General features: G+C 41.3%; 2 protein-coding genes across 4 annotated transcripts in view; both read right to left on the bottom strand.

Moving 5' to 3' along the window:
- Positions 1-8,416, bottom strand: part of sh3glb2b (SH3-domain GRB2-like endophilin B2b) — a 67,794-nt gene extending 59,378 nt beyond the window's left edge. For 2 of the 3 annotated variants that reach the window (XM_085413327.1, XM_085413326.1), the window contains exons 1-3: positions 8,194-8,416; positions 4,023-4,164; positions 3-131 (exon numbers count right to left, since the gene is read on the bottom strand). In XM_085413327.1, the coding sequence (XP_085269453.1) occupies positions 3-131; positions 4,023-4,164; positions 8,194-8,256 (334 nt within the window). In that variant the 5' untranslated portion in view covers positions 8,257-8,416. The remainder of the gene's footprint in view (positions 1-2; positions 132-4,022; positions 4,165-8,193) is intronic. The other variant, XM_085413325.1, reaches the window with a different exon arrangement.
- Positions 8,417-10,054: 1,638 nt separating this feature from the next.
- Positions 10,055-26,450, bottom strand: zer1 (zyg-11 related, cell cycle regulator). Its single transcript, XM_085413324.1, has 16 exons — positions 26,269-26,450; positions 24,270-24,486; positions 24,033-24,183; positions 21,573-22,027; positions 20,373-20,546; positions 20,165-20,279; positions 19,894-20,040; positions 19,625-19,798; positions 19,042-19,257; positions 18,421-18,462; positions 17,669-17,788; positions 16,951-17,066; positions 16,650-16,838; positions 16,456-16,553; positions 15,758-15,860; positions 10,055-15,239 (listed from the first exon to the last, which is right to left on the bottom strand). The coding sequence occupies exons 2-16, from the start codon at positions 24,434-24,436 to the stop codon at positions 15,152-15,154; spliced, it is 2,355 nt and encodes a 784-aa protein (XP_085269450.1). The 5' UTR covers positions 24,437-24,486; positions 26,269-26,450; the 3' UTR covers positions 10,055-15,151.
- Positions 26,451-27,382: the final 932 nt, after the last annotated feature.

Genomic DNA, 27,382 nt, shown 5'->3' with positions numbered 1-27,382 from the left:
ACCGTATGGCGTGTCTGAACCGAATTCGATGGCGGCGTCCAGCATGTACTGACCCAGCAGCTCCGCGTTGGTCGTCCTGGAGGGAAGCTTCTTGTCCAGCTTGTCATAGATGAACTCCTCGATCCGAGCACCTGGATACAAGGTGATAAAAAGACAACTGTGACCAACACATTAAAAGGAATATCCCACACTGTTTATTATCCTACATTTAAGAGTCCAATTGTACGAAAGGTGTTATTAATCTCTCTGAACAAAGAGAGTTTAACAAAAGGTAATTTGCTGTCATTTTTGTCTTGAATTTATCCATAGTTTACTCTTAATACCAAAGGTTATCTTTGCTTCTAAAATAAGTTTTTTTTTAAATGGGGAAACATTCCTCCAAATTCCTCTGATACGCTATGTGTAAACACCAGTTCACTGCAGATGCTTAATCTTCAGTTAATCTTCAGTAAGTGCAGACATGTTGGCGGTTCTGAAAAACATTCACTTATGCACAGATGTAACCTTGGTTATTAATAATTCAAGCTGCATCAGAGCTGGCAGGAGGTGGTTGGGGTCGGTGGTGGGCGTGTACAGCTCTTGAAGCGTTTTTTAGTGGGAACCCACTAGTGTCATAATCTTCTATCTGATATTTTATCTGACATTGCCACATAAGTGGTCTTCCTATGGTATCACATTTATGTTTCTCTGGGACCAGAATTGCAACTGACCAATCCCACCAACAGGGCTATCCAGGGGTAGGAGTGGATCGGCGTCTTTGATCATTAAATATTGGCAGCAAGATCAAAGCTGCAGCCCAATGTTCCGTTCAGCTAATGAAAGTATAGCCTTTGCTTTCCATGGCAGCTGGATCACAAATGGATCTGTAATCTAGACTTCAACCTGTTTTTAACGACAGCATATAACAGCAGATAAATGTTGTGGGTGGCATCATATCTGTCGTGACATGATTGGTTGAAGTGGCCCATGAAAAGCAGTGACAGACAGATGGTTCAATCGCCTGCTAATCATTATATCAAAGAACCAGCCCTTCTCCAAATAGTTTCCAGGATGACTTCAAACCATCTGATGGGTCTGATTGGTATAATGTGTGATGGGAAATAAAAATACAAGTACATACAATTGTACCCGAGTATGGTATTTGAATCAACCAGGCCTCACGAAGGTATCAATGGCTGTATCCCATCAAAAGTTGGCAGCTGTCTTCCTGAATAGAAGGTCATTAGTAATTCAACACCTGTTTGTATCTACAAGCTCCAGTTCAGACCTTAAACAGCACAGCAGACGGTGCCTGAAGCTTAAAATGTGGGGCCGTACTGTAGGTCTGTGGTATGTGCTAGACTACAGATGTCGTCAGAAGTTTATGTGCATGAAAAACCAGAGTAATTTTGGGCTTTTAATAAACTATCTAGAGCGTTACACCACCTTGGATTGAGAGGGTACCAACCCACAACGAAGCCCCTGCTCTAAAATGAACACCGCTATTTGGCCACAATGACAATATGTGTGTTTGGAGGAGTAAATGTGAGGCTTTCCAACCTTATGCCACTACACCACCTCTCAAGCCCAAGATTACTTTGACATTCCTGCCCATGATGAGTTTATGGAAACTTTTGACCACAGCTATGTATGTATAATCTGTAGTCACATCACAATGCTGAGGAGGCTTTTTACACAAAGCACTCTGGGAAACAAGGCCAAGACTTACCAGTGTGGTCAACTGAAGCATGGAGGGTACAAAATACACAGGTCAAAGGTTAGGCATTACTCCCAAAAACCCAATCATGTTCACGTTTAACTATAGAAGCTTCTAAAAGGCACATTTCCAGAGAAAGTTCCCAAAACACCCAGGAACTAACATCCAGGAACCTTCCCCAGGGTAAAGGTTCCTCCAGCAAGTTAAACTGATTAAACTAAAATTAATTTGGGAAATTGTCTCAAATTCTGACCTAACAACCTCAGAAGCTTCGACTTTCTTGTTAGTCCAAACACAAAATCCCCCTGGCTAATTATTTTTCAATTACTGTCAGACACTAAAAACAAATCCTGCTTTTAGTAGTGGTTTCTCAGAAATGTAGAGCATTAAAAAATTGCAAGATTAAAAAGCTTTTATACATGACCACTTAGCATTAGTTGTTAACACGGGAAGGTTGTCAATCTTCAGAAAATACTAGCTCCTGAGCAAAGACTTATTACATATACAGTTCAACAAAAGGGGAAAGGGGGAAATAATCTATCGCTGGAATTCGGGAACTTCTGGTGGAAATGATAGAGCTCAACCGGTTTCTGCTTCCCAGGGAAATTTCTTTAGTAGAAACCTTAACTTTTAGTTTCAAAGCTTAATGTTACTGAGCAACAATTAGCAAAACACGTATGAACAGATCTTTTGTCAACAAGTTTAAGAACTACATCTTCTTTAAACCCCGTGCGCAGAGTTGAAGATGCGACTTTATACAGGGAGTGCAGAATTATTAGGCAAGTTGTATTTTTGAGGAATCATTTTATTATTGAACAACAACCATGTTCTCAATGAACCCAAAAAACTCATTAATATCAAAGCTGAATGTTTTTGGAAGTAGTTTTTAGTTTGATTTTAGTTTTAGCTATTTTAGGGGGATATCTGTGTGTGCAGGTGACTATTACTGTGCATAATTATTAGGAAACTTAACAAAAAACAAATATATACCCATTTGAATTATTTATTTTTACCAGTGAAACCAATATAACATCTCCACATTCACAAATATACATTTCTGACATTCAAAAACAAAACAAAAACAAATCAATGACCAATATAGCCACCTTTCTTTGCAAGGACACTCAAAAGCCTGCCATCCATGGATTCTGTCAGTGTTTTGATCTGTTCACCATCAACATTGCGTGCAGCAGCAACCACAGCCTCCCAGACACTGTTTTTGACATTTGATGATGGACCACAGGTTCTCAATGGGGTTCAGATCAGGTGAACAAGGAGGCCATGTCATTAGTTTTTCTTCTTTTATACCCTTTCTTGCCAGCCACGCTGTGGAGTACTTGGACGCGTGTGATGGAGCATTGTCCTGCATGAAAATCATGTTTTTCTTGAAGGATGCAGACTTCTTCCTGTACCACTGCTTGAAGAAGGTGTCTTCCAGAAACTGGCAGTAGGACTGGGAGTTGAGCTTGACTCCATCCTCAACCCGAAAAGGCCCCACAAGCTCATCTTTGATGATACCAGCCCAAACCAGTACTCCACCTCCACCTTGCTGGTGTCTGAGTCGGACTGGAGCTCTCTGCCCTTTACCAATCCAGCCACGGGCCCATCCATCTGGCCCATCAAGACTCACTCTCATTTCATCAGTCCATAAAACCTTAGAAAAACCAGTCTTGAGATATTTCTTGGCCCAGTCTTGACGTTTCAGCTTGTGTGTCTTGTTCAGTGGTGGTCGTCTTTCAGCCTTTCTTACCTTGGCCATGTCTCTGAGTATTGCACACCTTGTGCTTTTGGGCACTCCAGTGATGTTGCAGCTCTGAAATATGGCCAAACTGGTGGCAAGTGGCATCTTGGCAGCTGCACGCTTGACTTTTCTCAGTTCATGGGCAGTTATTTTGCGCCTTGGTTTTTCCACACGCTTCTTGCGACCCTGTTGACTATTTTGAATGAAACGCTTGATTGTTCGATGATCACGCTTCAGAAGCTTTGCAATTTTGAGACTGCTGCATCCCTCTGCAAGATATCTCACTATTTTTGACTTTTCTGAGCCTGTCAAGTCCTTCTTTTGACCCATTTTGCCAAAGGAAAGGACGTTGCCTAATAATTATGCACACCTGATATAGGGTGTTGATGTCATTAGACCACACCCCTTCTCATTACAGACATGCACATCACCTAATATGCTTAATTGGTAGTAGGCTTTCGAGCCTATACAGCTTGGAGTAAGACAACATGCATGAAGAGGATGATGTGGACAAAATACTCATTTGCCTAATAATTCTGCACTCCCTGTATATGTAGGGGAACTTCCGCGATGTATAGAACTTACTTGGATTGGGCTGCAGTAGCACCTCTGTTTGTTTTAAGATCTTTTCAGTCCAATTCTTGGTGGAGTCGGCACGAGTGATCAGGTTCTCCAAGTGTGGATCCAACTCAGTCTTCTCAGCCTGGCCAAGCTTCTCTTCTGTGAACTAAGAGTGAAAAGCCACAGGTAGATGACACTGATAACAGGCAAACAAGCTCTAGAAGAACAACGACTGTATGAATCTAAACCAGGTCATCCACTGCCCATCACCACACAGTTCTAGTGCCGGTTTGGATTATGAAAACCAGCTGATATTTTGACAGTTTTGAGAGTTGATCATCACATAGCATTTTTACAGAAGTTGGGGTAACTTCATGGGGAATATTCTGATCTGCATCTGCCAAAAGCTTTGTAGGGGTCCAATAGCCACTTCAACATCATTCCAACTTTGCTGGCACCAATTGTTTTTTTGGTGGAATCCATTCTCGTTTGGGCCACGGGCCCACGTAGGTGGAGAGGGACTGCATGGGGCTGATGTTTGGAGCTTTGAGTGAACATCTCAACAGTTATTGCCTAGATTTCTATGGAATACTATATCAGAATCAGAATCAGAAAGGGTTTTATTGCCAAATGTTGAGCAGGTTTACAACATTAGGAAATTGCTGCGGTGCTTCAGTGCAAACATACTGTCATAAATTACGCTTAAATAGACATGAAAATAAAAATAAGAATAAGAATTAAAAGTGCTAAGTAGATAGATATATACATGATATATACATGAGTGCAGGTGGTGATCAGTGCCAAACATGGAATGATGCAGTGAACACAGCGTACATATCGTAAAATCTCTAATAATGCTTAATCTGTGATCATATTAGAAGAAGTGCGACATAATCAACAAGTCACAGATTGAATTACTTACTTAACAGAATGAATTATCTACCAACAAACCACCAAATCAATAGAGTTTGTCACTGTTCGGTTGGCATTCCCAAGATTAAAAGGTAATCCTTGACTAAGTCCAAAGGTTCTCTTCATCTACTTCAAAAGGATGTTCATTAAAAAAAAAAAAAAAAAAAGGATCACATGGCATTTTAGTTTTTATTTATACAGAAATTACAGAAAATCTCAAAGGTTTTACAAACCAATGTGAAAATATCTTAATTTTTAAAGTTGTCCTCATGCTCTTCATCCACCGTTTACTCGATCTTTATGATCGCAATTCTATAATAATCAGAACAAACCCATCATATTTTAAGACCCAGACAAATTATCTTAAACCTCAGTTTCTAACTTACACATAAGTTTTTATTCTCACTAACTGGAACTTTGAAGCATGTCTTATGCAATCAAAGATGAGAAGGCCCAGTTCTGCTCTCTAATAACTGAGGCCAAAGATCACCATCTGTGGTATCAGGCCGGGCTGTCAGATGATTTCTTTCATTCAAATCTGACTGACATACAGCGACGGCGGCCAGCTGGACTTCAGAGGCAGGCTGAGGAATTCACCGTCACTGTCACCAAGCAGCAGGGAGAAGCTCTGACTGACAGCAGCTTCATGGGCCAGATCGGTTCTTTAAAAGGCAAAAGTACTGGCAGGTATTCAGGAGCTCTACGATGGACAGTCTCTTATTCAGGGCTGGATTACTGGACTCCACTTAGGGCCTTAGGGACTGTAAAAGCCGTAGGTCCACCAAGTTTTAATTAATTTGTGGGTATTTAATTAACCGTTCCCATCCTTTACAGCAGAGCAATTTAAGGACTATGCAAAATACATTAACTCAGCACTTTGCAATTTCTAGTTTTATATCTCTTGGAGTTATATCTTTTATGCACCATGGGTGGCTTGGGATGAAACAGAATTTCTGTATACTGTGTATACTGCTGTATTGACAATAAAGCTTTTGAATCTTGAATCTTGAAGAGTCAAACTGGGATAAATTTGAGTGTTTATCCAAATACAAAATTTAATCTAACGGTCTTTAAATTTGCTTATTAAGTTTTTTGCTTGGTCACTGGCACCACTAAAACACAACATCCAGTACTGTAGTTGCATTGTGTCAAAATCTGCACCCAGACGCAGCACCCAGAAACGGCCCTAACCAATCTGGCGCCCTAGGCAAGATTTTAGGTGGCGCCCCCCTACATCAGCAGTGTAGTGTAATGTTGTAACAAATAATATTTCTATTAAATAAGCTTTACTTTGCATTTTAATTAACGTGGGATTATTTTTTGTATTTAGAAATAATAGTACCAACTTTTTCTTTTTTTTTTTCAACATTTGTGGCACTGGCGTGGCGCCCCCTGATGGACGGCGCCCTTAGCATTTGCCTATACGGCCTATGCCACGGGCCGGCCCTGGCAGCACCAACCACAAAGAGACACAGAACAACGACTGAGTCTCTTTCTCTCCCTCTCTCTCTTAGTGTCTCACTAATGGTTGGTCAGACTTTTCAAGTCAGTGTGCAGGAACCCTTTCACTCCCAGTCCGTGAGTCATATATGACACGTGTAGACATGTAAAATACAGAAACAGTTAATGGTTTTCTGGTGTTGTGCAGAGCTGTTTTTTTGTTTGTTTTTTATCCCGCTTCCTGCCTTCATTGGTTTCCTGTGTTTTCCCACAATGCACTTGGACAACCTCCAGGAAAGCAGTCTGACCTTGTTGCATTCATGGGTTCATTTTTTCCAATAGGAGCAGCAGTGTGCAGAATAAACCAGTTAATATGCTTCACTGGACTTTTCTCCTTTTATTGATTAATATTATTCTTAAATGATTTAAAATACATTATTTTAATCTTTGAATTATACTGTGAACATTCATGTTTGGTGAAGTCAGAAGAGCCTCTGTCTGGATAGGATGAAGTGTCACTCTTCAAATAAAGAAATCTTTAACAGCATAATAACTTAGCAATAAATTCAATGATTTCTGACTAGAAACCCCCCCCAGAAAAAATGCATTCATGCATTGTTCATGCATTGGTCAGACCACAAGTTTTTAAGCTCATGGACAACATCCAGCTCTAACTGCAGAGTTGGTGTGACGTGGATCCATGTTCAGGATTTTAACAGAAACAGTGAAAATAAGCAGCTGTTGTGCTCGACTTGCTCAGAAACAATGAGGCAACTTGTTGAATTTTTGTTGCGTCATTGAGGCTTTTATGCAGATTAAATTCTATCCACAATGTTCAACAATATTATACAGAAGACCCTGTTTTTATGTGGCCCTTGATGTGATCCCAAACCGACTTCAGCCTTTAATGAAAGTCAGTTTGACCTCCTGCACTGTAGACTATTGTCTTTACAGGTGACAGACAACTGCAACTCACCCACTAATGCCCAAAGGGGATCCCAAGAACCCAGCTCTTAGTCTACGCAGCACTAAATGAACTTGGGTATAGATGCATGTGAATTTACTTGCGACAAATGGGAACTAAACAAAGTGAAGTAGCTTTCAGTTTTCATGCTCTCCAGCTGTGGAACAAACATCCTGAAAATATGGTGAGTTAGTTTGAAACAGGGCTTAAAAACTTGACTCTTTGAAGTGCCCTCATTTTTTTTTTTACTTTAATCTTATATTTGCTTCTTACTGTAACAATTCAATGTATCCTGATTATAACGTTTTAAATACAGTTTTGATGTCTTCTCTTTCTTTGTTGAGTGAGATGGGAGACCTTTTTAAGCTTTTAATAAAAAGTGTATCATATGGCTGCCGAATTTCTTACTGAAGCCTAAAGATCCAGTATTGTTCTGCTCATTACCTGACTCGTAGCACAGACTTTATCAATGAATTTCCAATTTTTCGAATGAGGTTTGGTGTACAAGTTCTCGAGAGTGAAGGATTTAATGCTGTTTACTGCTGGTGAGCCAGATAAATGAATGAATCTCTATGTTGGGGAGTTGGAGGGGAGCAGGACAGAGTCTGCTGGAGTCACATGGGTGATGCACCCGATCACAGCCATCAATAATGGATCGAGGCTAGACAAACCTTTATCGGCTTACACGCAGCGGGCTGCTCGGTCTGCATGGAAAACACGCCACACAAATACACTCCGTTATACCCACAGACCTCACGAAGAAAACGCAAGGCTTCAGCTGCTTTCATCGAGCTCCAGGCCCAACGGGATGCAGTGAGAGCCTAGCAGTAAATCGGTCCACACATCACCGCCTGCAGCTGGAGGGAGGTCCGGTCTTACCTGCACTGCCCGGGTGAAGAAGACCCCCGCATCAGAAGCCAGTTTTTTCACGTTGAAGTCCATGATGGAGGCGAGCGGAGGCGAGCATACAGGCGGGGCTGTGCTGAGTGTCCCCGCAGAGGGAATCCTCCGGATCAGCTGAGCAGCAGGAACAGGAGGAAGAGGAGGAGGATGAGGAGGACTGATGTCAGGGACTGTAATCCGCTTCGTGCACGATCGGAAATCTGCTCACCGCCCTGCGCTTAAAGAGACACCGCACCGGGCTGCAAGTCACGACTCCTCCGGTTCCCCTGCAGCGGTACTGAATCTCCACATGACCTCCCCTGACACCTTTACCGGCAGCTGAGTACAAAAGCACTGCGGAAATATCACAAATCTGCATTAAAAAACGCATTCAAAGCGGACCTGTCTGCTTTTCATGTCTTCTCCAGTCACATCCATCATTCAGGGGCGTTTCTACGGTTTTTTGATGGGGTGGCTGCAGACAAAACACCAAAACCTGCAGTCCCTCTAGTGTCCACTAGTGGCTCTTAACAGTGAGCTGGTCCCCGTGTTAAAGTATCCAAATAAATATGTTTACGGATATATCATTTAGTTCAGACCTTGCCACAGTGTGGGGCCCGCCCCCTGGGGGGGGGGGGGGGGGGGGGGCAGAGCCATGGCAGGGGGGGCACGGTATGAAAGGGAGGGGGGGGGACAAAACGCTTGGACACTGCTAGCACGGGGCGCCTACAAAAACGCAAAGCAGGAGATTAAGCATAGCTGATTATGTTTCCAAACCAACTTCATTCCAAGCCAAAGACTAGAAAATATGGTGAAGCATGTCTTCCCTTTGGTCTCCCCTGCAGCATTGGTTTCCCCTTCATTGGGTGCACATGCTGGGCTGTTTAAATCACGGACAAACAGTATCCCACATTCTTGATTTTTAGAATGTCAGAACTACTCCTGACATTTTGGAGATGTTAGCTCTTTATACAGTAAAGTTACAGTGAGAACATTTTTCTTGTAAAACAAAGGGGGGCCTAGCAAAAAGAGTTTGGAAACCACTGATTTAGTTGAAAGCAGGTGAAGACTGAAATGTCTGCCTGTATATTTCAGATTGAGATCAAATACATATAAAATGCAGAGTTTTTTAACTTGCAAAAGGTAAATACTTAAGAAGTGTGCACATATACTCTTAGCACTGGATCCCAGGCCTGGAGAAATGGGGAGGGCTGCATCAGGAATACAGCAAGTTTTAGCCAATGATCATTATTTAAATCTTAAGGTACAGACAGACGAACTTTACATTACTGTATTTGAAGGTGGTACAATCACAGCAGTTTTTGACTGTGTAAAATATTTTTGTTTGTTTGAATTTCAGTCCTCTGATAAAGATGATTTAATGCTGATTTATTTATTTTTTAATAAAAAATTAATTTGTTATAATAGATTTGTAAGGAGTTGCTAATGTCACATATAAGGCAAGCTTCTTTTTCTTGGGCAGACAAAATGCCCCTATTACTGAATTGCAGTTTGTTATCTACATGAGGAAAGGCCCTCGAATTTGGACTGTTCTAAATCAGTGGTCCCCAACCACCAGTCCGTGAGGCGTTTGGTACCGGGTATGAAATTCATGGTTTTAAGGGGTTTTATCGTTAACTCTGTTTCCCTGGCTCTTTTCCCGTGTGTTATGAAGAAATCCTTTTTTTATTTATTTTTTTATTTTGTTGTATTTATCCGTGACACCTTAAAGACCAGTCCGTGAAAATATTGTCAGACATAAAAGGGTCTGTGGCGCAAAAAAGGTTGAGGACCGCTGGTCTAAATGTTTGAGGATTTAAAACAAACAAACAAACAAGCAAAGAAAAAAAAAAACACATTATTTTTTAAACCACTCCATCTTTATTGCTTTGTCATATTTTTACACCGATGTCCTGGAACTACTGTGATCAGGAAAACGTGGAACTCCAAACTGTCTGGATCCAAAGTTCTTCACTTCAGTTTGGACTAAACTTATCAGCAGTTACAAAACAAATTGAGAACAGAGTGTGGACAAACAGGAAACCTAGTGGATGAAATCTGAAAGGCTTTGCCACACAGCAGTTCTCTCTCTCTGTGTTTTTTTTTTATTATTATTATCAGTACATACATCTTCATAAATAAAGAACAGTTAAACCCAAAGAATAATGTTGTGTCCAGAAAGCATAAATGGAGACATTCAATGAACAGAACAGGCGACTGAGAAAGAAGATCTGTGCGACTCTAAAGAGCTTTGATCATGCATCAAGTCCTCCTCATATTCAACTTCCACACACACTGAATCATCATGATCATAATGGTGACCGTGAGAAAGCAACAGAGACCTGCACCAATCTGATCCCTGAAATCACACAAAGAAAAACTGTACACGAGAACCAGGAAGCGCGTTTGGTTGGAAAACCGACGCGGCTGATATGAAGTAGCTTAAATCCATCAGTCAGGCACCGCTCATGAGCATGAGGACTGTAACGTTAAACCACAGGAAACAGGACAGCTGGTGATGTGTTCCTTCACTGGCGTCATCTGGGAGGGAAGCCCAGCGTCAGAAGCCTGGTGAATCAAACTGCACTCCAACTAAATCCTGTTAACAGCATCAGCGCCGCTTTCACCCCATGAAGTGAAGACAGTACTTAATCCCTGTTCCTCCAGCCCCGCGCAGGCAATTTATTAAAGTGGCATCAAATCAATTCTGAGAATTAACGAATCACTGACGTAAAACTGCATTCAAAGAATAAATAAGTGTTTGGGGGCATTACATAAGGTTTAAAAAGAGGAGCCGAGGAAGGGCGATTATCCTCAGAGGAAAAGTCTGAAGCTAAAGTCGCAACGTTGTGGGAACAAACTGTAATATTCTTAAAACGAGAGGCATAATCTGTAAGGACTACTCTTATATTCTGAGGTATTATGAAATTATAGATTTTAATGTTAAGGAAAACAAACATTTCTGAGATGGTTGAAAAAAAAATGTGAGAAAAACTGCAATTTTATTGAAATCAAACTTGTAAAAATATCAAAAATGCTGTGAGATTAAAGCTGTTAATTCACTGGATACGACTGATCTCTGAGACAAAAAGTCAAAAAAAGAAAAAGAAATGAAAATCTAATATTGTTTCCTAGGTTTGCTGTTTATTTGCAAACCAAAAAAACTACATTGATATTCTGTGAAAATATAAAAATCACAGGAAGGACAAAACTTTAATATAAATTAGTAAAAAAAAATTCTTTTGATACAATAAAATCAAATTTAAATTAAAAGAAAATAAACTAATATGTATTTAGGTCATAAAGTTTGAATTTCTAAATTTGAGATGGAAAAACTAATATTCTTTGATGGTTAAAAACAAAGTCTCTCAGTACACTTCTAAGAAAGCACTGAAGTATTTGTTGAGGTTATAAAACTCAAATGTCCAATAAAAACCTCAGAAATGTCTTAAATTTGCAAGAAACATTATGAAACAGAGATTACGGTTGTAAAAACCTTTGAAATTTTCCTTTCAAAGTTTTACATTTTTGGAAATGAACAAATAAACTATGGACTATATTATATATAGCTTCAGGTTATTAAAGTCACACTGACCAATGTTAAACTGAGGTAGGAACCAATTTTGCTTTAAAAACTTGATTTAAAGACTAAAGGAGAGAAAAAAAAAAAAAAAAAAAACCTGTAATATCCTCTGACATTAAACTGGTTAGTTTATGATAGAAAATTATAGATTTAGAACCTATTTATTTATTTATTTTCGATTAAAGAGCCACAGTCCTCCATCCTGTACTGTTTGTAGTTCTGGCAGTTTAACAGATATTTTTGAAGGTTCAAAGTTTTTCCTCAGAACCCCCCCCAAAAAAACAACAACAAAAAACACACACATCAGAGGCGAGTGCGAGGAGGAGCAGAACTGATGTGACAGAAGATACCGAAGGATTTATTCACAACTTCGTGCTAGAGGAGCAGCACCAATCGAGCAGGAAAAAAGGAAACGAATGCCAACTGTCCTGTTCACACTAAAATCAAACAGCCAGATGTAACCAGGTGGTTTGTGACGTTGCCAAAGCTGTTGGTCTTACTTGGTTGGTTCTGCTAATGGTGATTAATGTAATTTTAAAAAAACAAACAAACAAACAAACAAAAAACTACAACAACCTGAAACTGCAGTTTAGAAATAAATAATTACATTAAATCTGTAAACACTAAAATTCTTTAGAATTATCTGCATTTGGAAGTTTCCACCTACTAAGCTAAAAGCAACTTTTCGGAATTGAGATTGACATATTTTTTTTAAATTTTTTTAATAAAGTAAAGTTTTAGTTACTTAATAAATTAAGAATATCGTTTAAAAGAGGAAATTCCTGTAGTCATCTTTAAAGCTACAAGACGAAAAATGCCAGTGAAGGAACTTTTTAAACTCAAAGACATCTTCAAGGTGCCCTGTGGAGGTTTTTCCTTTCTTTTTTCCACCACTAGGGGTGCTGTTGAGCTAAGAAAGAACACTTTTCCTGGATTTCTGATTCAGGTGTTCAAGATATTCAGCTTTTGAATGTTTATTGTGAAACAAACAAATTGACCATGGGACCTCCACAGGGCATCTTCAGGGACACTACAGCAAACAGAGAGGAGAAATTAAGAGTCTGGTTGTTGTTAATGTGTTTAAATGTGTTAAAGTGTTAAGTTTAACCGTAACCTGGTCAGCAGGGGTGGGGATTAAACATGAAACTTAACCTCCCTTCCTTCTGGATGACTAAACCTTAATTTGAAACAAGTCAGATGTGATTTTCTTTTTGTCTTTTTTTAAAGATCCCATCACCAGTTTTGAACATACAAGTGAACACGCAGTTTTATTTTCCTCCCCTTAGCTTTTCAAAATAAAACTGTTTGATTTAAGTGAAGGAGTTATTTTAGTAGCAAGCTGAACGACCAATAAACATGATGGGCCGTCAGGTGTCCTCAAAGGATAACCGTTTATCTTCCAACCTCCTCTCTTTTAGTATCATCTGGACCACTGGAAGCACCAGGGAGTTCAGAGGGTTCTGGGCTTTTAACACCACAGAGAGAGCAGTACGAAGCATCAAAGCTCTAGTAAAGGCCAAGTATGTGGACACGTGAGTAGACCTGTAGAGGAACTCCAAAGGCTTTCCATTAGCCTGCGTTTCCAGGTGTTTAGGTGTCCAGCTGTACTGGATTATTGTTGTTTCATTTAATTTAGTGTTGGGCTTCCAGAAGACTCAACTCTGTTAATAATGAAATGAAAATTGCTGAATATTTTACTGAGTTGAGTAGAGCTGTACTGACACTGATGGAGATTCTCATCATGTAGAACCGCTGAATGTGACACCACTGAGGTCTGGCATTTGACAGTCCATGTTTAGTGCTGTAAAACAAAGCATGAGAATCGAGGTCTGCATGTCTGGGTCTTTTTTCCATTAGACTTCTATAATCTGACTTCACAGGAGTCACCCCCTGCTGGACATTAGAAGTAACACATGTCTGCCCAAAAGGCTATGTGAATCTTTTGATATACAGTATATGTCCAAGTCAATTCACCCAGAGCCTGTGCAGGGATCAATTCTTACTGTCTGTCATCAGTAGCTCTTTGTTTGTATAGAGGCTTTATCACTTTGTATCCAGAAGCCTTAATGTCCACATACATTTGTCCATGAAGTGTATTTGCTTTGATTAATTTCACCTCCCTCTTAGTTTAAAGCTCACCGCTGCTTCCAGTAAGAGTTACCAGACTGGTTAAAGGTACTTTTTTGTTGTAAGTCTTTGTTTAAAAAGAGTTTAAAACCTAAACAAAAATCACAAACACCAACAGAATGAGAAGAAATTACTACGTTGTTACGTATGGACCTGCAGAGATATCAACTCAAGTTTGACTTCTATACAACCAGAAGCCTTTTCCCCCCAACCCAAGAAGCTGCCCCCTGCTGGTCACTAGAAAGAATGTAGGCTTTATAATGTTAGAAAAAAAGGATGCTACACTGGCCGACTGCACTTTTTGGTTCAAAGTATTGCACAACAGTACAGCCTGTCCCCATTAAAACCTCAGCTGATATCTCTGTAGCTCAGCACACAGACGCGTTGGACATAATGTCAGAACTGCTGTTTCTTTACAGTCTGTTGTTACCTTGAGTTAACTTTAAACTCATTTTAAAAGCTGGAATCTGCAGTTTGAGTACCTTTAAGACGGGAGGCTGAATTACATGTGAATGGTCCTTTAAAGAGTTTACAGGACTGCTATGAATGATTCTGTGTATAGTTTCTTAGCACTGACTGCAATCAGCCAGACCTAAAGAGATTTAAATACAGCGTAAAGTCATGAGTGTTTACAGTTGTATTATAAAACATACACACAGTAAAAGGATGAGACCCACACATAATATTTACATATATAAACAAAGAAGTCCATCACAGAGCCGCGAGGTCTGCAGCCCGCACACTTAATGGCTAATATTCACTGTACATGTGTCCCACGGCTCCGCGGCCTTCGCTAGCACGAGCGAGTGTGAGCTGAGGCCTCCGACTCGCCACGCGGCCTTTTTTTTTTTTTTGTTCGGTTACCGACAGCGAGCTGGGGGCGGCTGGCGCTGCCGTCCGCTGAGAACCGAGCATCACTACGGCTGTTTTGTTCTGGTTTAAACCTTTGACACGCAAACACACTCACACTGAGAAATAACAGTCACCCAACCCCACAAACCTGCCCCCAACAGAAGAGATGTGCAGCAGATGTAAACACCCTCACGACAAAATACCATGCACCACGTCTTAAGTTCTATGTGTCAAATATCAAACTGCTGTGAGGAGGGTCAGAGACACTGTTCTAACTCTACAAAAGAAGAATTATAAGAATAATGCACACAATTGACCCTTGTGGTGATGATGGTGGGAGGGGCCTCAGGTTGGTTTTCTGGATATTTACTGGGAATTTCGGCTCCCTTGGCGTCACCCTCTCTGTCCAAAGTTTGCATCCTGTCCGGGATTTGTTTCCATCGGGTCTTCTTTGAAGTTTTCACAGTGCTCCATTACTTTTCTGCAAGAAGACAACAGTCACAGGTTGGAATTTTGACCAAGACGTTCTTAATTCGTAAAAATATTATATATATCTATTTTATTTCCATGGAAATCATCTGTGAAGCCACATCAGCATTAGTTTCTTTGCTGTGCTGGGAGCTGGTCATGACTGGTGGGCTTTATTTCTCAGCTAGCGTTAGTTTGACTCAGGAAAGATCCCATTTTTAAAAAATTGAATTACCATCTATTAAGGTAATGGCATTAAAGCACCTAACAGTAGAAAAATGTCACCTGATACATGTTTTAAAAAAAGGGCTTGTGATATCTGACCTGCTGTGTTTGTAAGAAAAAAAAATACAGAAATATGTGATTCAGCCTCAAACACTCGGTGATCAGCCCCAACAACTCTTATCATCCTCTCTGCTGAATGCAACAGAGGGCTTCTAAAAGCAGGAAAATGAGGCTTTCTGACTGCTGCCCAGCCTCTGACTCAGTTACCACATCATCCTACAGTTTGTTCAGAGCCGTCAGTCTCACCGGGCCATGTCCTTTGTGTCCGGATGTGAACTCTCCAGCTCCAGAACTTTCTCCAGAAGAGTCATTCCTCCTTCTTTTATCAGCAGAGGACAATACTTGCTTGCTGCAGAGTAGGAAAAATGCAAATGGAACAAGTGTGAGATTCCCAGAGAGTGGACTGGATAGAACATTAGGCCCAAAAGAAGCAGGTAAAGAAAATAAAAAAAATTAAATAAAAAAAAAACAAAAAAAACAAAGCAGTTTGGAGACAAGTAAACAAGTAAAGATAATAGCCATGTCCAAATTCATGGGCTGCATCCTCCTGAGGACCCGGCCTTTGCGGTCTACGTGGGCCGGGTCCTCAGGAGGTCGGGTAGGCCGGAAGTGCGCGGCTGTGAAATTGGACGGTCTAGCCTTCTGATTTGCGTCATTGCTGTGTCGGAGGAGTTTAATAAACTCGGCCGTCTACTCCTTTCTACCCAAAATATAACAGGACACTGATGCAAATTCTCGATCATCTCACACTTCTGTTTGATGTTTATTCAGCTGTGTGAAAACTATAACTTTAATCTCAGCCAAACCGATTTACTTAGGAGGATGCAGCCCATGAATTTGGACACCCCCAATGTTTCACATATGTCAGGTGACATATAAACCCTTCAGGACAGCTTTAGGGGTAAACGACACACGCTGCGCTCTCAAAGCCTCTTGATACTCACGGTAAACTGACACCAGGTTGTAAAGAGCCCATGTGGCCCAGTGCTGACTGACAGGAGAGATGCTCTGAGGCAGCAGTCGGAGGATCGGCTCGAATGACCTGAGAGAGGACCGTCGCTTTGTTAATACATTCAGACAGGACAAGCCACCAGCAGCTGTGGAAGTTCACTGTAGAGGGGAAACGGTAATCGATCACCTGTAGTTGATGTTGCGCCGCGAGCTGACGTCCCAGCTCTGGATGGCTTCCCACATCTTCTCCATCACCATGTCTCTCCGCGGCTCCTCCATCTTCCAAACCTCAGGCCCGTCAAACATGATGTGCGACAGCACTCCACAGGCGTTGTACGACACCTCAATCCCATCGGCCTTACTGTCCAGCAGGTTACTGCAAAGAAAACAGACGGAGAAGAGGACATGAAGAGGCTGAGTGGAGAGACTGTGCGGACCAATAGTAACCACCAACAGAGTCTCAGTCCAGGTGTTTCTGCCTCTGGTACCTGAACACTGTGATGAACTGTGGGGTGAGCAGCTGTGGCCTCAGAGCTTTGACCTCAGCCACGTTTCCCAGAAGACCCAACATATTGCGATGAAGCTCCTGCTTGTCTGGAAACTCCTGCAGACAGAAATCATACAACATGAGATGAAAACATTTAGAAATGATGGCACAGCGAAATTCTCCATGACGATTGCAGAACTGTATAGTTAAGTGATAATTGTATCCCCTCAAATCCACTCAGTGTTTACAGGTGAAGACAAATTTCAGACCAAACTTACAGCAGAAAAAAAAACCCCCATAAAAAGCAAAAATGTAACGACTCTTTGAAAGGAACATAACAGCAAAATAAAGGTACACACTAAGTTTAAGGATAATGGTGAACTTTTTTTTAAAAACTGTTTCCTCCGACACAAAATTAATTTTGACAGAAATATTTATTTTAGTATTTTTCAATTATTACACTTATCATCACCTTAACAGTGTGTGGACACGAGCTGTACACGAGTAGCAAAAGGACGGCTGCACTTTATTTTATACTCCTAACAGCTCCTTTCATGGTTTTGGCTTTAATAACAAAAGCGATCGTTGTTCTCGAGTCATTTCTTGTGAATCGAGCAACTTCCTATATCAGTTCAGTTTCTATATCAGTTCTGAAGAATAACGAGCAGCCTGGCTCATCTTCATCACCATAGACACAGATGGGTGCAGCCTGGACTCACCTGCAGACACTCCAGGAACAGGCTCATGCCCCGACAGTTCAGGAACATCTGACAGTTGTCGGGCGTCTCGTCTGTGATGTTCCACAGGGCGCTCCAGGAAAACTCCATCACCTGGTCACACTGAGACACACACGCAAACACAAAACATCTGCTTTAAACAACAAAACAAAATAAAGTATAACTGAATAAAGGTTAGTTTTCATTTAAACGATGATGATGAGGATCTGTTTCCTGCTTCCAGCAGGTGGAAGTGTTATGTTTTCAGTGCTGCTTGTTTGCCTGCTTCTCACCAAGAATAAATAAAAAAAACAAAAACTGGGCTTCAGGAGATTTGGTGGAGCACAGACAAAGGAAGAGACGCTGTAACACTGTAACACCTTCTCAGTCATTATAAATGTCTGGGAATTTTCAAAATTAAACACCTCCACATTTGTTTCACTAAGAGGGAGAGTATACTACATTCAAGACATAAAATGCTACAAACACTCTGGCATATCAATTTAGTCACATGATTACTGAGCTGAGTTTAGTAATCATGGTTTTAATAGTAAAGCAGGGCTCATTTTGATGTATACAGTAGTATTAAAAATAAGCATGAATATTTCTCTAAAATGAGCCAGTGTCACTAGCCTGTAGGCCGTGAAAAGATGATTAAACGGGGCGCTATTAGTGAGAGAGAGTGCATCGGCCTTTGTGAGCACTCTTTCAGTTTCTAAAAGCCACATATAAATCTGTAAAGCACTTAAACTCACCATTCTGTCCTGTAACTTCTTCTGAATTAAATTCAGCATTGTCTGAGAATGAGAAAAGAGTCAGGAATGAATTTATCACCTGTATAATCAGCAGCTGATTTCAGTCAAAATGCAACACAAACATGAGAAAATGCAGCTTTGCTACAGAGAAACAATCCTGAATCCACTTTGAAGGTAGGACACCAGCAACAGACTCCTGAAGGCTACTTTTACTATAACGTTTGCTTTAAGTTATCGTAAATCAGACTAAATAATGCTGCTGCAGCCATATATCACACCATAGATGTAGTACAATTTTAGCATGTTAGCCCATAGTGAGTGCGATGGCATGTTGGTATAAAATTCAAATTACAGAGCACGTTCTTTTTCCAAACATGGCTAAAGCGCTGAGATTGGATCTGAAATATCTGCACTGCTGTCATCACATGCTCTCAGTGTGTTCACACAGCTTTCCTCTGGGTGCTCTGGTTTCCTGCCACACCAAAAATAAGCTTGTTAGATAATAGGAACTCCTGCTGCTGACCTTGACTGGCAATAAGTAACAGGCCTGAGATCTGAAGCGGATCACCGACTTCTACACTAAGGAGGAAATTTATCCAAGACTTTCCAAGGTTTCTTTACCCTCACAAATCCCATCTTGCCCACAGCCTCCTTATGGTGGTTGTCCACCTGGCAGACCAAAGCATTGCAGAGGTGCACGGCGATTCTCTGGATGGACTCATCCTGCCGGGCCGGCTCCAGGATCTTCAGCAGCAGCTGGTTGACGCGGCTGTACTGGAACTCGAGCTCCTCTGGGATGCTGAAGTTGCACAGAGTCAGGCAGCAGTTCCTCTGGACCTGGTGAGGAAACAGGAACTCACAGATTCACAAATCAAATGTAATCGAAGAGCGTGATTCTAAATATATGATGGCCTTTGATAATAATCAACTGAAGGCTAAGATGCATAGTCAAGGTTTCCTATCAAATAGTGGACCTGAACAATTTCTGAGCCCTTTCTGATCTCCCAATCCTGCCCCCAGTTCTGAAGACGCCGTTTTATACATACTTCAGTCCTACAATAAAAACGCAACTGAAGGTTTTAGAGCTTCACATAACACAAAATCTGCCCTTCTGCTTTAATTCTGTTAGTGTGGCCACTGACCATAACACTCTGCTCAGCTTATTTATGCAGCAGCTGGTTCATGGGGATGATATCAGACTTACAGTGACCTCCTGGTAGTGCTCCATCCCATTCAGCACCACCTGAATGACCTCCCGCCGTAACCGCACACTCTGATCGCTGCGGTACTCGGTGTTGGTCAGGTAGAAAAGAGCAGCGCTGCCCGTCACCTGGATGCTCTTATCGTATTTATGGCACTTCAGTGCTGCGATGACAAGCTGCAAACAAGGAAACAAAGGTTTCAGGGGAGGAATGAGAAGCAGTCAGGAGAGATGATCACAGGAAGTAATTGAAGGAGAACTTTAAGTCCTACCTGCAGAGCGCGGAGCAGCTGGCTGCAATGTTGTATCCTGGCGATGTCAAACAGCTGATTGATGGCTCTGTGGGCGAGCTCAGGGCGAAACTCTGTGTAAGCCTCGATAGCGTTCAGGACCTGGTCTTCATTCTTTGATCCAGTCACCTGAAAAAGTCCAGAAACACAAAGATTTAACCAACAAAACAAACCTTGAATAAAGCGCTATAGATTGTATTAATCTGCAGTTCAGCCTGGTGTGATCAGCTGAAAGAAACCCAGGTTCAGGTACCTTATAGGCAGGGATGTGCGTCACATTACAGAGGGTGGTGTCGTACAAGCCCAGAAACTGCAGGGCCCTCTTCAGCTCCTGGAAAGGGTAGATGCTGCTCTTGCACGGTTCAGTGCTAATGGAGAGAAAAACACAGCTTGTTAAGAACCTCATTTATCATCTGAGGGTCAATAAAGGGAGATTCCAGCCTCAGCTCATCGTTACCCACCTCGGACGCCCCATCGCTTCTTCAAAGTGTGGAACTGTGCAGTTGTCTAGCATGATGTGACCCGAGATGTCCAGGGACATCAGGTGTACCAGACGCTGGACGATGGCCGTCAGGATTTTCTTGGTCATCTTAAACTTTGAGATCCGCCTGCTCTCCTGGGAGATGTCGAGGTGCCTGAAGAAGGAGGGAGTGTCATCAGTGACTATTTTTCAAGTGATCAGTGGGCATACAAGGGGAGCTACACATGTACTAAAATGACAACATGCAAACTGCTCTCAGTTTATCACAGTTTTTTTTCCTTCTCTTGGCTCAGGATGATGTCACCATTTAGCCAAAATGACAGGGAGTCTGTTTTGACAAATAAAGATGACGCTTTAAAATCTAAGAACACTGCATCAGGTGTGAAGCACAGCAGTGGTAACATGATGCTGCACGGCTGTTTTGCTGCCAGTGGTACTGCTACAATGAAAACCGACTACCTCCAAATTCATCAACTTTAACTCAGCATCTAGATGGCTTAAACTTAGACATAGTTTGATGTTCCAACAGGACAGTGATCCCAAACACATCAAAACTGGTCTTAGAATAAATAAAGCAGGCAAACATTAAGCTTCTGGAATTCCCTTCCTGCTTAAATGCCAGAGTTCGTGCCAGGACACCAAACAATTTAAATGTGATCAAATATCCAGCCAGAATTATCAGGGAAGCTTGTTGATGGCTACCAAAGCATCTGGTTGCTAAGGACTCCTCAGCAATTTGCTAAGGGACATTTAAATATTAGTGGAGATATATCTTTTAACCCTGTGTGGATTAGAGAAAATCCAAAATAAAATCAAACTTGTGCACTCAGTTCTTGTTTGTTTGTTTGGCTTTTTTTACAGCCCTTACAGATGTATGCGGTACAGTCATTTCACAGAACAGTTTAAAGATATCATTAAAAGCCCAAGATTCCCCATCATTCATGCCCATGATTAGTTTATGGAAACTTCAGTGTCTGATGAAAGGTCTCCTTTTACCTACAAGAGATGACCACAGCAGATAGATCTGAATTTTTGATTTGGCACTGATTTTCACACTGGTTGCCCTCTTTGACCCTTCTGTGGATTTAGGTCTCCTCCCAGTCTTGAACCAGACATTAATACTTTTTATTTGATGCGTTAAATGAACGTTAACCTCTCATCCCCCACCCCCAGAGCTTACCTGAGATTAACGAGCTCCAAAACTGTGCTGATCAACTCCTCGGATAGGTCCACATTGTAGAGAACAAGAGAGGCCAGTCTGTCCCTCCACTGGGTGAGAAAAGATGTCCCCAGTAACTGTACATTGGACAGATCTAGCGAGGTGAGCGACTTCAGGGGTTTGAGCAGTGTCTCGGGGTCCAGCTCTTTCGGCATGCCACCCAGGTTGAGCAGCCTGAGCCGGTTGAATCCCTGGAAGTTAAAGTCTGTTTCTAAAGCATGCCGAGAGGAGGGGCTCTCCTCCTCGTCCTCGTCTGTGTCCTCGTTGCAGGCGAGTGGGGCGCCGCACTTCCTGTAGAAGATGTTGCTGCAGCCGAAAAGACAGAGAGACACCAAAGTGTCGCGGAAGCAGGACAGTGCTTTCAAGCTGCGGGACGACAGGTTGTTGCAGTAGGTGAGGTGGAGCTCGATCAGGTCCTGCACACAAAGGCAGTGATTAGTGGGGCCAAGAGAAGAAACCACTGACATTAACTTCTCACTGTCTCTATATCATGAAATTCCTGTCAGACGGGGTTTTCCCAGGCTTGAGACATGAATTCTCTCCTTCCTCCGGTTTTGTGTATTTACTTCAAATAATTAGCATTTTTGATGATAACAAGGTCAGAAAAATACATCAGAGTTCTGTTAAACAAGGCATTCATTCACTTGACTTTACACTCTAATCGTGCTTACTGCCATGCAAAGCCTTGTTCTGAGCTCATGTTTCCTTCACACAGGCTTTATTTGTGCGGGCCACCAGTGAGGACAATGCCAGTCACACTTAATTTACTAGCAAACATTTCCCTCAGTCCTATTTTGAAAATTCAGTTGCTGTCAGCTCTAGCACTTCGTGTCTCCACTGGCTGGCTCTCTGGGAACGTTGCTGCTGTGCCAGTCCTCAATATAAATCCTCAGAGAGGATGTCATCCAGCAGTCAGATAGACTCCAGCTCCTCCATCTTGGTCTGCAGCTGCTAGTGCTCGCTCTGCAGCCTCGGTTTGTTTAGATTAGAAGCACATAGACCACTTCTCCACCTGCTGCAGGTTCTCCTTAAAGTGACCCACCACCAACTACAGTCAAGAAGGTAAAGCTGGAGTCTGTCCAACAACAGAATGAGAGACATGGGGAATCCTGATTTTATAGCTGCATGTTCGGCATTTTTTCCCCCAGCTTTTTAGTTTATTAATAACCTGTGGGTGAAACCTCATGGCAGATCTGAAACACAGGGACACTGTGTGATCACACAATAGCAACCTACCAATCACAAGTTAGCCCCACCCTAAATCCTCCCTGCCTTGATGCCCTTTTTCACTCTACTTTTCTGAATTATGGTCCCATTAGAGTCTGAGATCATAAACTCATCGGGAAAGTCTCTACTGAGGTCAAAGGTCAAGTAACAAACAGATTTATACACTGACTTGTTTTTAAAACCAGGGCAGTTCACATCAGAGCATACAACACTACAGTGGGAGCTGAAAATAGTTTTTGCTGTTGTTAGTCTTTTATTTGTAGTGTTATCACTATTTAGGACAAACAGTCCAGAATCCACACACAGTAACACTGTGATCCAGGAGGGGAACGAGCAGCCACGTCTCCATGGGACACATGAAACTCTGCTCACTGTGCTCCCTCAAGCTCGTCTATCTCAGTGCCCAAGGTTGTGCTTAATGTTTTGCTGCTGTAACGCAGGAATTTATGGATAAATACAGTTTATATAACTTCATCTTATCTAAATTATACAGTTATTTTCTGCTTAGAGACATTTTAGGAGAATTCCCTTGTCACTTATAATTTTATTTAAATCTGATTTGTTCAGTTTTGTGAGAAACACACTGCAGGTGTAATGCCTGAGACTCCCCATCAACTTTTAGAACTGAAGAAACCTTTTGGATCACAGGCGAGACATCTTCAAGAACCCACCGGAAGCTCAGCTGCCTTAAACTCAAGCATTTTAAACTATCCAGTGTTTAAATGTTAATCAAATCAAAATGTATTTATATAGCACATATTAAAACAACAGTTTTGACCATAGTGCTTCACAGTCAATAAAAACATGAGACAGTTAAAACAAACAATAAGAGGACAACAAACAATAGGTAACAACGCAACAAGCTAAAACAGCCAACTAGACAGAATCAAAAGCCAAAGTAAAAAAATAAGTTTTAAGACGTAATTTAAAAGACTGGATAGACTCCGTCACATGCTCTGTCAGCTACACCATCCACCTTCAATGCAGTTTTTCTTCCATGATTTCTGATACTTTATGGATAGTTTATCTCAAAACAGAGATTTTATTTTTTAGAATAAGTACCAACCAGAAATTAGAAGCAGCACTGGCTGAACAAAAACAAATTTTCTTAATTTTTGGTGGGTTTCGATGGTCATATCTCCTGCCAAAAGCTTAAACTGGTGTGGTTACTCTTACCACCTTGTTGCCTCCCACCTGTTTTTTGATGGCTTCCAGGTCTCTGTCACGGACAAAGTCCTCTCTGAGCTGCACCCGGGTCAGTCTGGTGCTCCGGGGATCTGAGAAGAGCTGGAAGAAGCTCTCCTCTGGTTCAAAGTTACTGTCTGTGTGGACCAGTTCCATGTATCTGTAAAAAAAACAACAACAACAAAAAGCAATTAAAAGTCCATGGCTACTGACATGACAGGCTGAACCCTTTAGACTGTTACTCACGTGTTGACCAGCTTGTCGCAGATCTCACTGGGGAGGAAGATGTCTGAGCGCAGGCACAGCTTGTTCCTGAAGCCCTGGTAGCACATCGTCTTCTTCAGGTTCCTCAGGCAGAAGACAGTCGCCAGAGTCATGAGGCTGTCGGGGTTGTCTCCTGCTTTGGCTGCCATGTTCGCCTCTTCTTCTCTGGCTCAGATCAAGACGGGGCAGTGCAGGGGACCTGTGAGAATAAAACGAGTGAAGCATTTCTAATGAAACAGAAGAAAAAAAATAGTTCCCTTTTCTAAGCCTTTAAACCCAACTAAACAGCACCCAAATTTACTCAGGAACAGCTGTAAGAGACAGATCAGTTTAGCCTCGGATCGCTCGTGCAAATAAATTCACTGGAGATTTCTGGGCTATTTCAACCCATAAATATTCAGGCAATAGAAGAACTACTTCCTTCCAAAGTATGACCATAATGATCCCACCACATACACTTTACTCGGAAAATTAGGTATATTTAGCAAGTAAATTTAGCATTTTTATGTTACGGTCAGGGTTTTTACACTGCTCAGAAAAACAACTGGCCCACAAGTAATTTAGACAATGAATGAGGGGGATCACATGAGCATTTTCCTGTTAATTTTGGCCATTTGATTAAGAAAATTGGTGACTTTCTTTAGGCGGAAGGCCAAAGCGCTTCTATGCGTTAGCAACCTTGGTACTATATTTGATATATCAGGTAACTATACGGTTTTACAGGTAATAACATTGTTTATTCTAGAAGCCCTATGTTACTTTTAGAGCAATTCGAGTGGTGTGCTTGCAACCTTTCAAGCCTTCCTCTTGTGGTGAAATGATTATCATCAGAGCTATGTGCATATGCAAAAACATTTCTTATTTCTTATCAAATAGACAAGCAGACTGCGCCTGCAGACCTCGACCAACGCTGAAAGTTAACTCCACTCAAAACTCGGTCCCTGTCCCATTCATGACACAATAATTATTTAAACAGTTATAATCATATTTTTATAGATGCTGACACTTTTATTTTGAGTTTAATTGGTGAAAATCACAATAAACAGAAGTACTTTGATCGTGAAACTGCTATTATCCCCCCCAAACACACACAAATTTTCTGTACTTTTTACATTAACATCACGATTTTTTTTACCACCATAACCTCACATTGTGACTGCTCTGATCACTGCTATTACAAATGTTAAAATAAGATAATACCTGCGACTTAGCATTAACTGCTGCCTGAAACTGAATATATAACCAAATTATTTTTTGTAAACTCCACTAAAGGTTCAAACACTTAATTCTGCAAGTTGATAAAATACTTTAAATGCAAAACTTTTCTGTGGCATAAGTTGGGAGCTGAAGTGAGCTGTCTGCCTACAAACTCGCTGAGTTTTTGTCCTGTCAGTTAAATGAACATGTTTCTGTTAAAGGGCCTAACTGCTGTCACACAGCGTGTTTACACTTATTTGCATACATGTTAGCATTTTACTTCTAACTGCTCTGTACCTCCTAACATTTTCTATAAACACATTTTTCGTGTTAATACCAAAAGGTGATCACTGCTCCTGTTGGACTGAAGCCAGAGGTCCAGCTTTCACTGTTTTTTTTTCTGTTGAGTTAGCCAAACACTCACACAGCAATGAATTCTGACTGTTACCAAGTTAGCAAGCTAGCTTAGCTAGCTACCTACACTGCAAAATAATTCCTTTTAACATCATTAACGCTGCGAGAAAACACACAACAGTCATGAGAGAGTCTCAACAGGCTCAAACACCGTGGATGAGCACTTGTTATTCAGAGTTTAGTTATAACTCGGGTCAGCAGTGGATTTCAGCGTCTGCATTAGCTCAAAGCTAACGATGACTTTCCCCCTGTGCTACGACGCTAGCAGACTTAGCCGGAGGAGCTAGCGCAGAGCTGTGCGTGTGTGAAGCCGGGATCCGAGCGCAGGGCAGCGGCATCTGAGTGCCAGGTTCCCCCGCTGGGGTCCTACCTTAGCTCTCGCCAAGGCTTCGCGTTCCGGTAGTAGCGACAAACTGATAATTATCAGCAGCCTTCACTCATCTGATTTTCGATTTCACCCGATGTCAACAAACAGGCTCCGCCTCCTGCTACTTCTACAACTCTTCTTCTTCGTCGTCTTTTTCTTCTCCGAGGTCGGTGGCATCCAGCAGCCAGGTGAACTTCCGCCAGTGGAGTGAGGCTGATTCCAAATCTGCAGAAATACTCCTATAAATATGGATTTCCAACAAAGTAATACATTAAACAATACCAATAACGGTTCATTATTAACCTGTAAAGTTTACGTAAATCGCCACAAGTAAAAAGATGTTTATAGTCACACATACTATTTGACGTGGACACCTATTTAAATTCTGTTAAACCCAAGATCGTTCGCAGATTAGTCCTTTATTTTCTTGCCTCTCAGCAGCCATCTTGGTCATCCCAGCAGTTCTTTTGAGTACTGGATCAAAAATCAAAATTAGACCCACCAAGATATTAAAAACATACAGGAAAAAAGGTAAATGTATCTATATTCCCTTGTATGGAGGACGAAATCTGATGAATTTTTAAAAAACAAAAACAAAACAAAACCTTGTCATTTCCACAAAAATGAGAAAAACTGACTTACCTTTGTATGTGGAAGACCCAAACTGCCACATGTTTAAGAAACAAAAATCAGAACTACGAACAAATGCTATTAAATAGGAAAAAAATGAAAAAAGAGAGAAAGTAGAGGTATTACTCAGTTAAATAATTAATTTCCCTTCCTTCCTACAGGAGGATTAAAAGCAAGACTGAGATTGTTGCAAAAGAATAGCGCAAAGGTTTTGGGTAATTAGAGGATGCTGTAGTGCAATTATATAATAAGAAGAACACTACAAAAAAGCTTCTTCTTTAAAAAAAAAAAAAAAAAAAGCAGGAACCATGGTAAAAGATTGAGTATTAATGTAAACATGACACGATACTTGAATTTCCTGTTTACGTCTATCTTATTTTTTATTATTTCCTGTTTACTTGTTTGGTGAGATTAGTGATGCCAGCCGAGTGACTTTCATCGTCTGTGTTAAATCTGTATGTTTTACATAATAACAAAATGAATAAAT

Source organism: Rhamphochromis longiceps, linkage group LG7, assembly GCF_057381845.1.
Source record: "Rhamphochromis longiceps isolate RC_006_pf linkage group LG7, R_longiceps_female_GT1.1, whole genome shotgun sequence".
Lineage (NCBI taxonomy): Eukaryota > Metazoa > Chordata > Actinopteri > Cichliformes > Cichlidae > Rhamphochromis > Rhamphochromis longiceps.
This window is presented reverse-complemented; position numbering and strand designations above follow the sequence as displayed.

Bases quoted from the DNA above. Each gene is read 5' to 3' on its own strand.
- zer1 (XM_085413324.1), bottom strand. From the start codon at position 24,436: ATGGCAGCCAAAGCAGGAGACAACCCCGACAGCCTCATGACTCTGGCG. The intron at 17,789-18,420 runs GTGAGTTTAAGT...TGTGTGTCTCAG, and splicing joins AGAAGTTACAGGACAGAATG to TGTGACCAGGTGATGGAGTT. The intron at 15,240-15,757 runs GTGAGACTGACG...GTCTTCTTGCAG, and splicing joins GACACAAAGGACATGGCCCG to AAAAGTAATGGAGCACTGTG.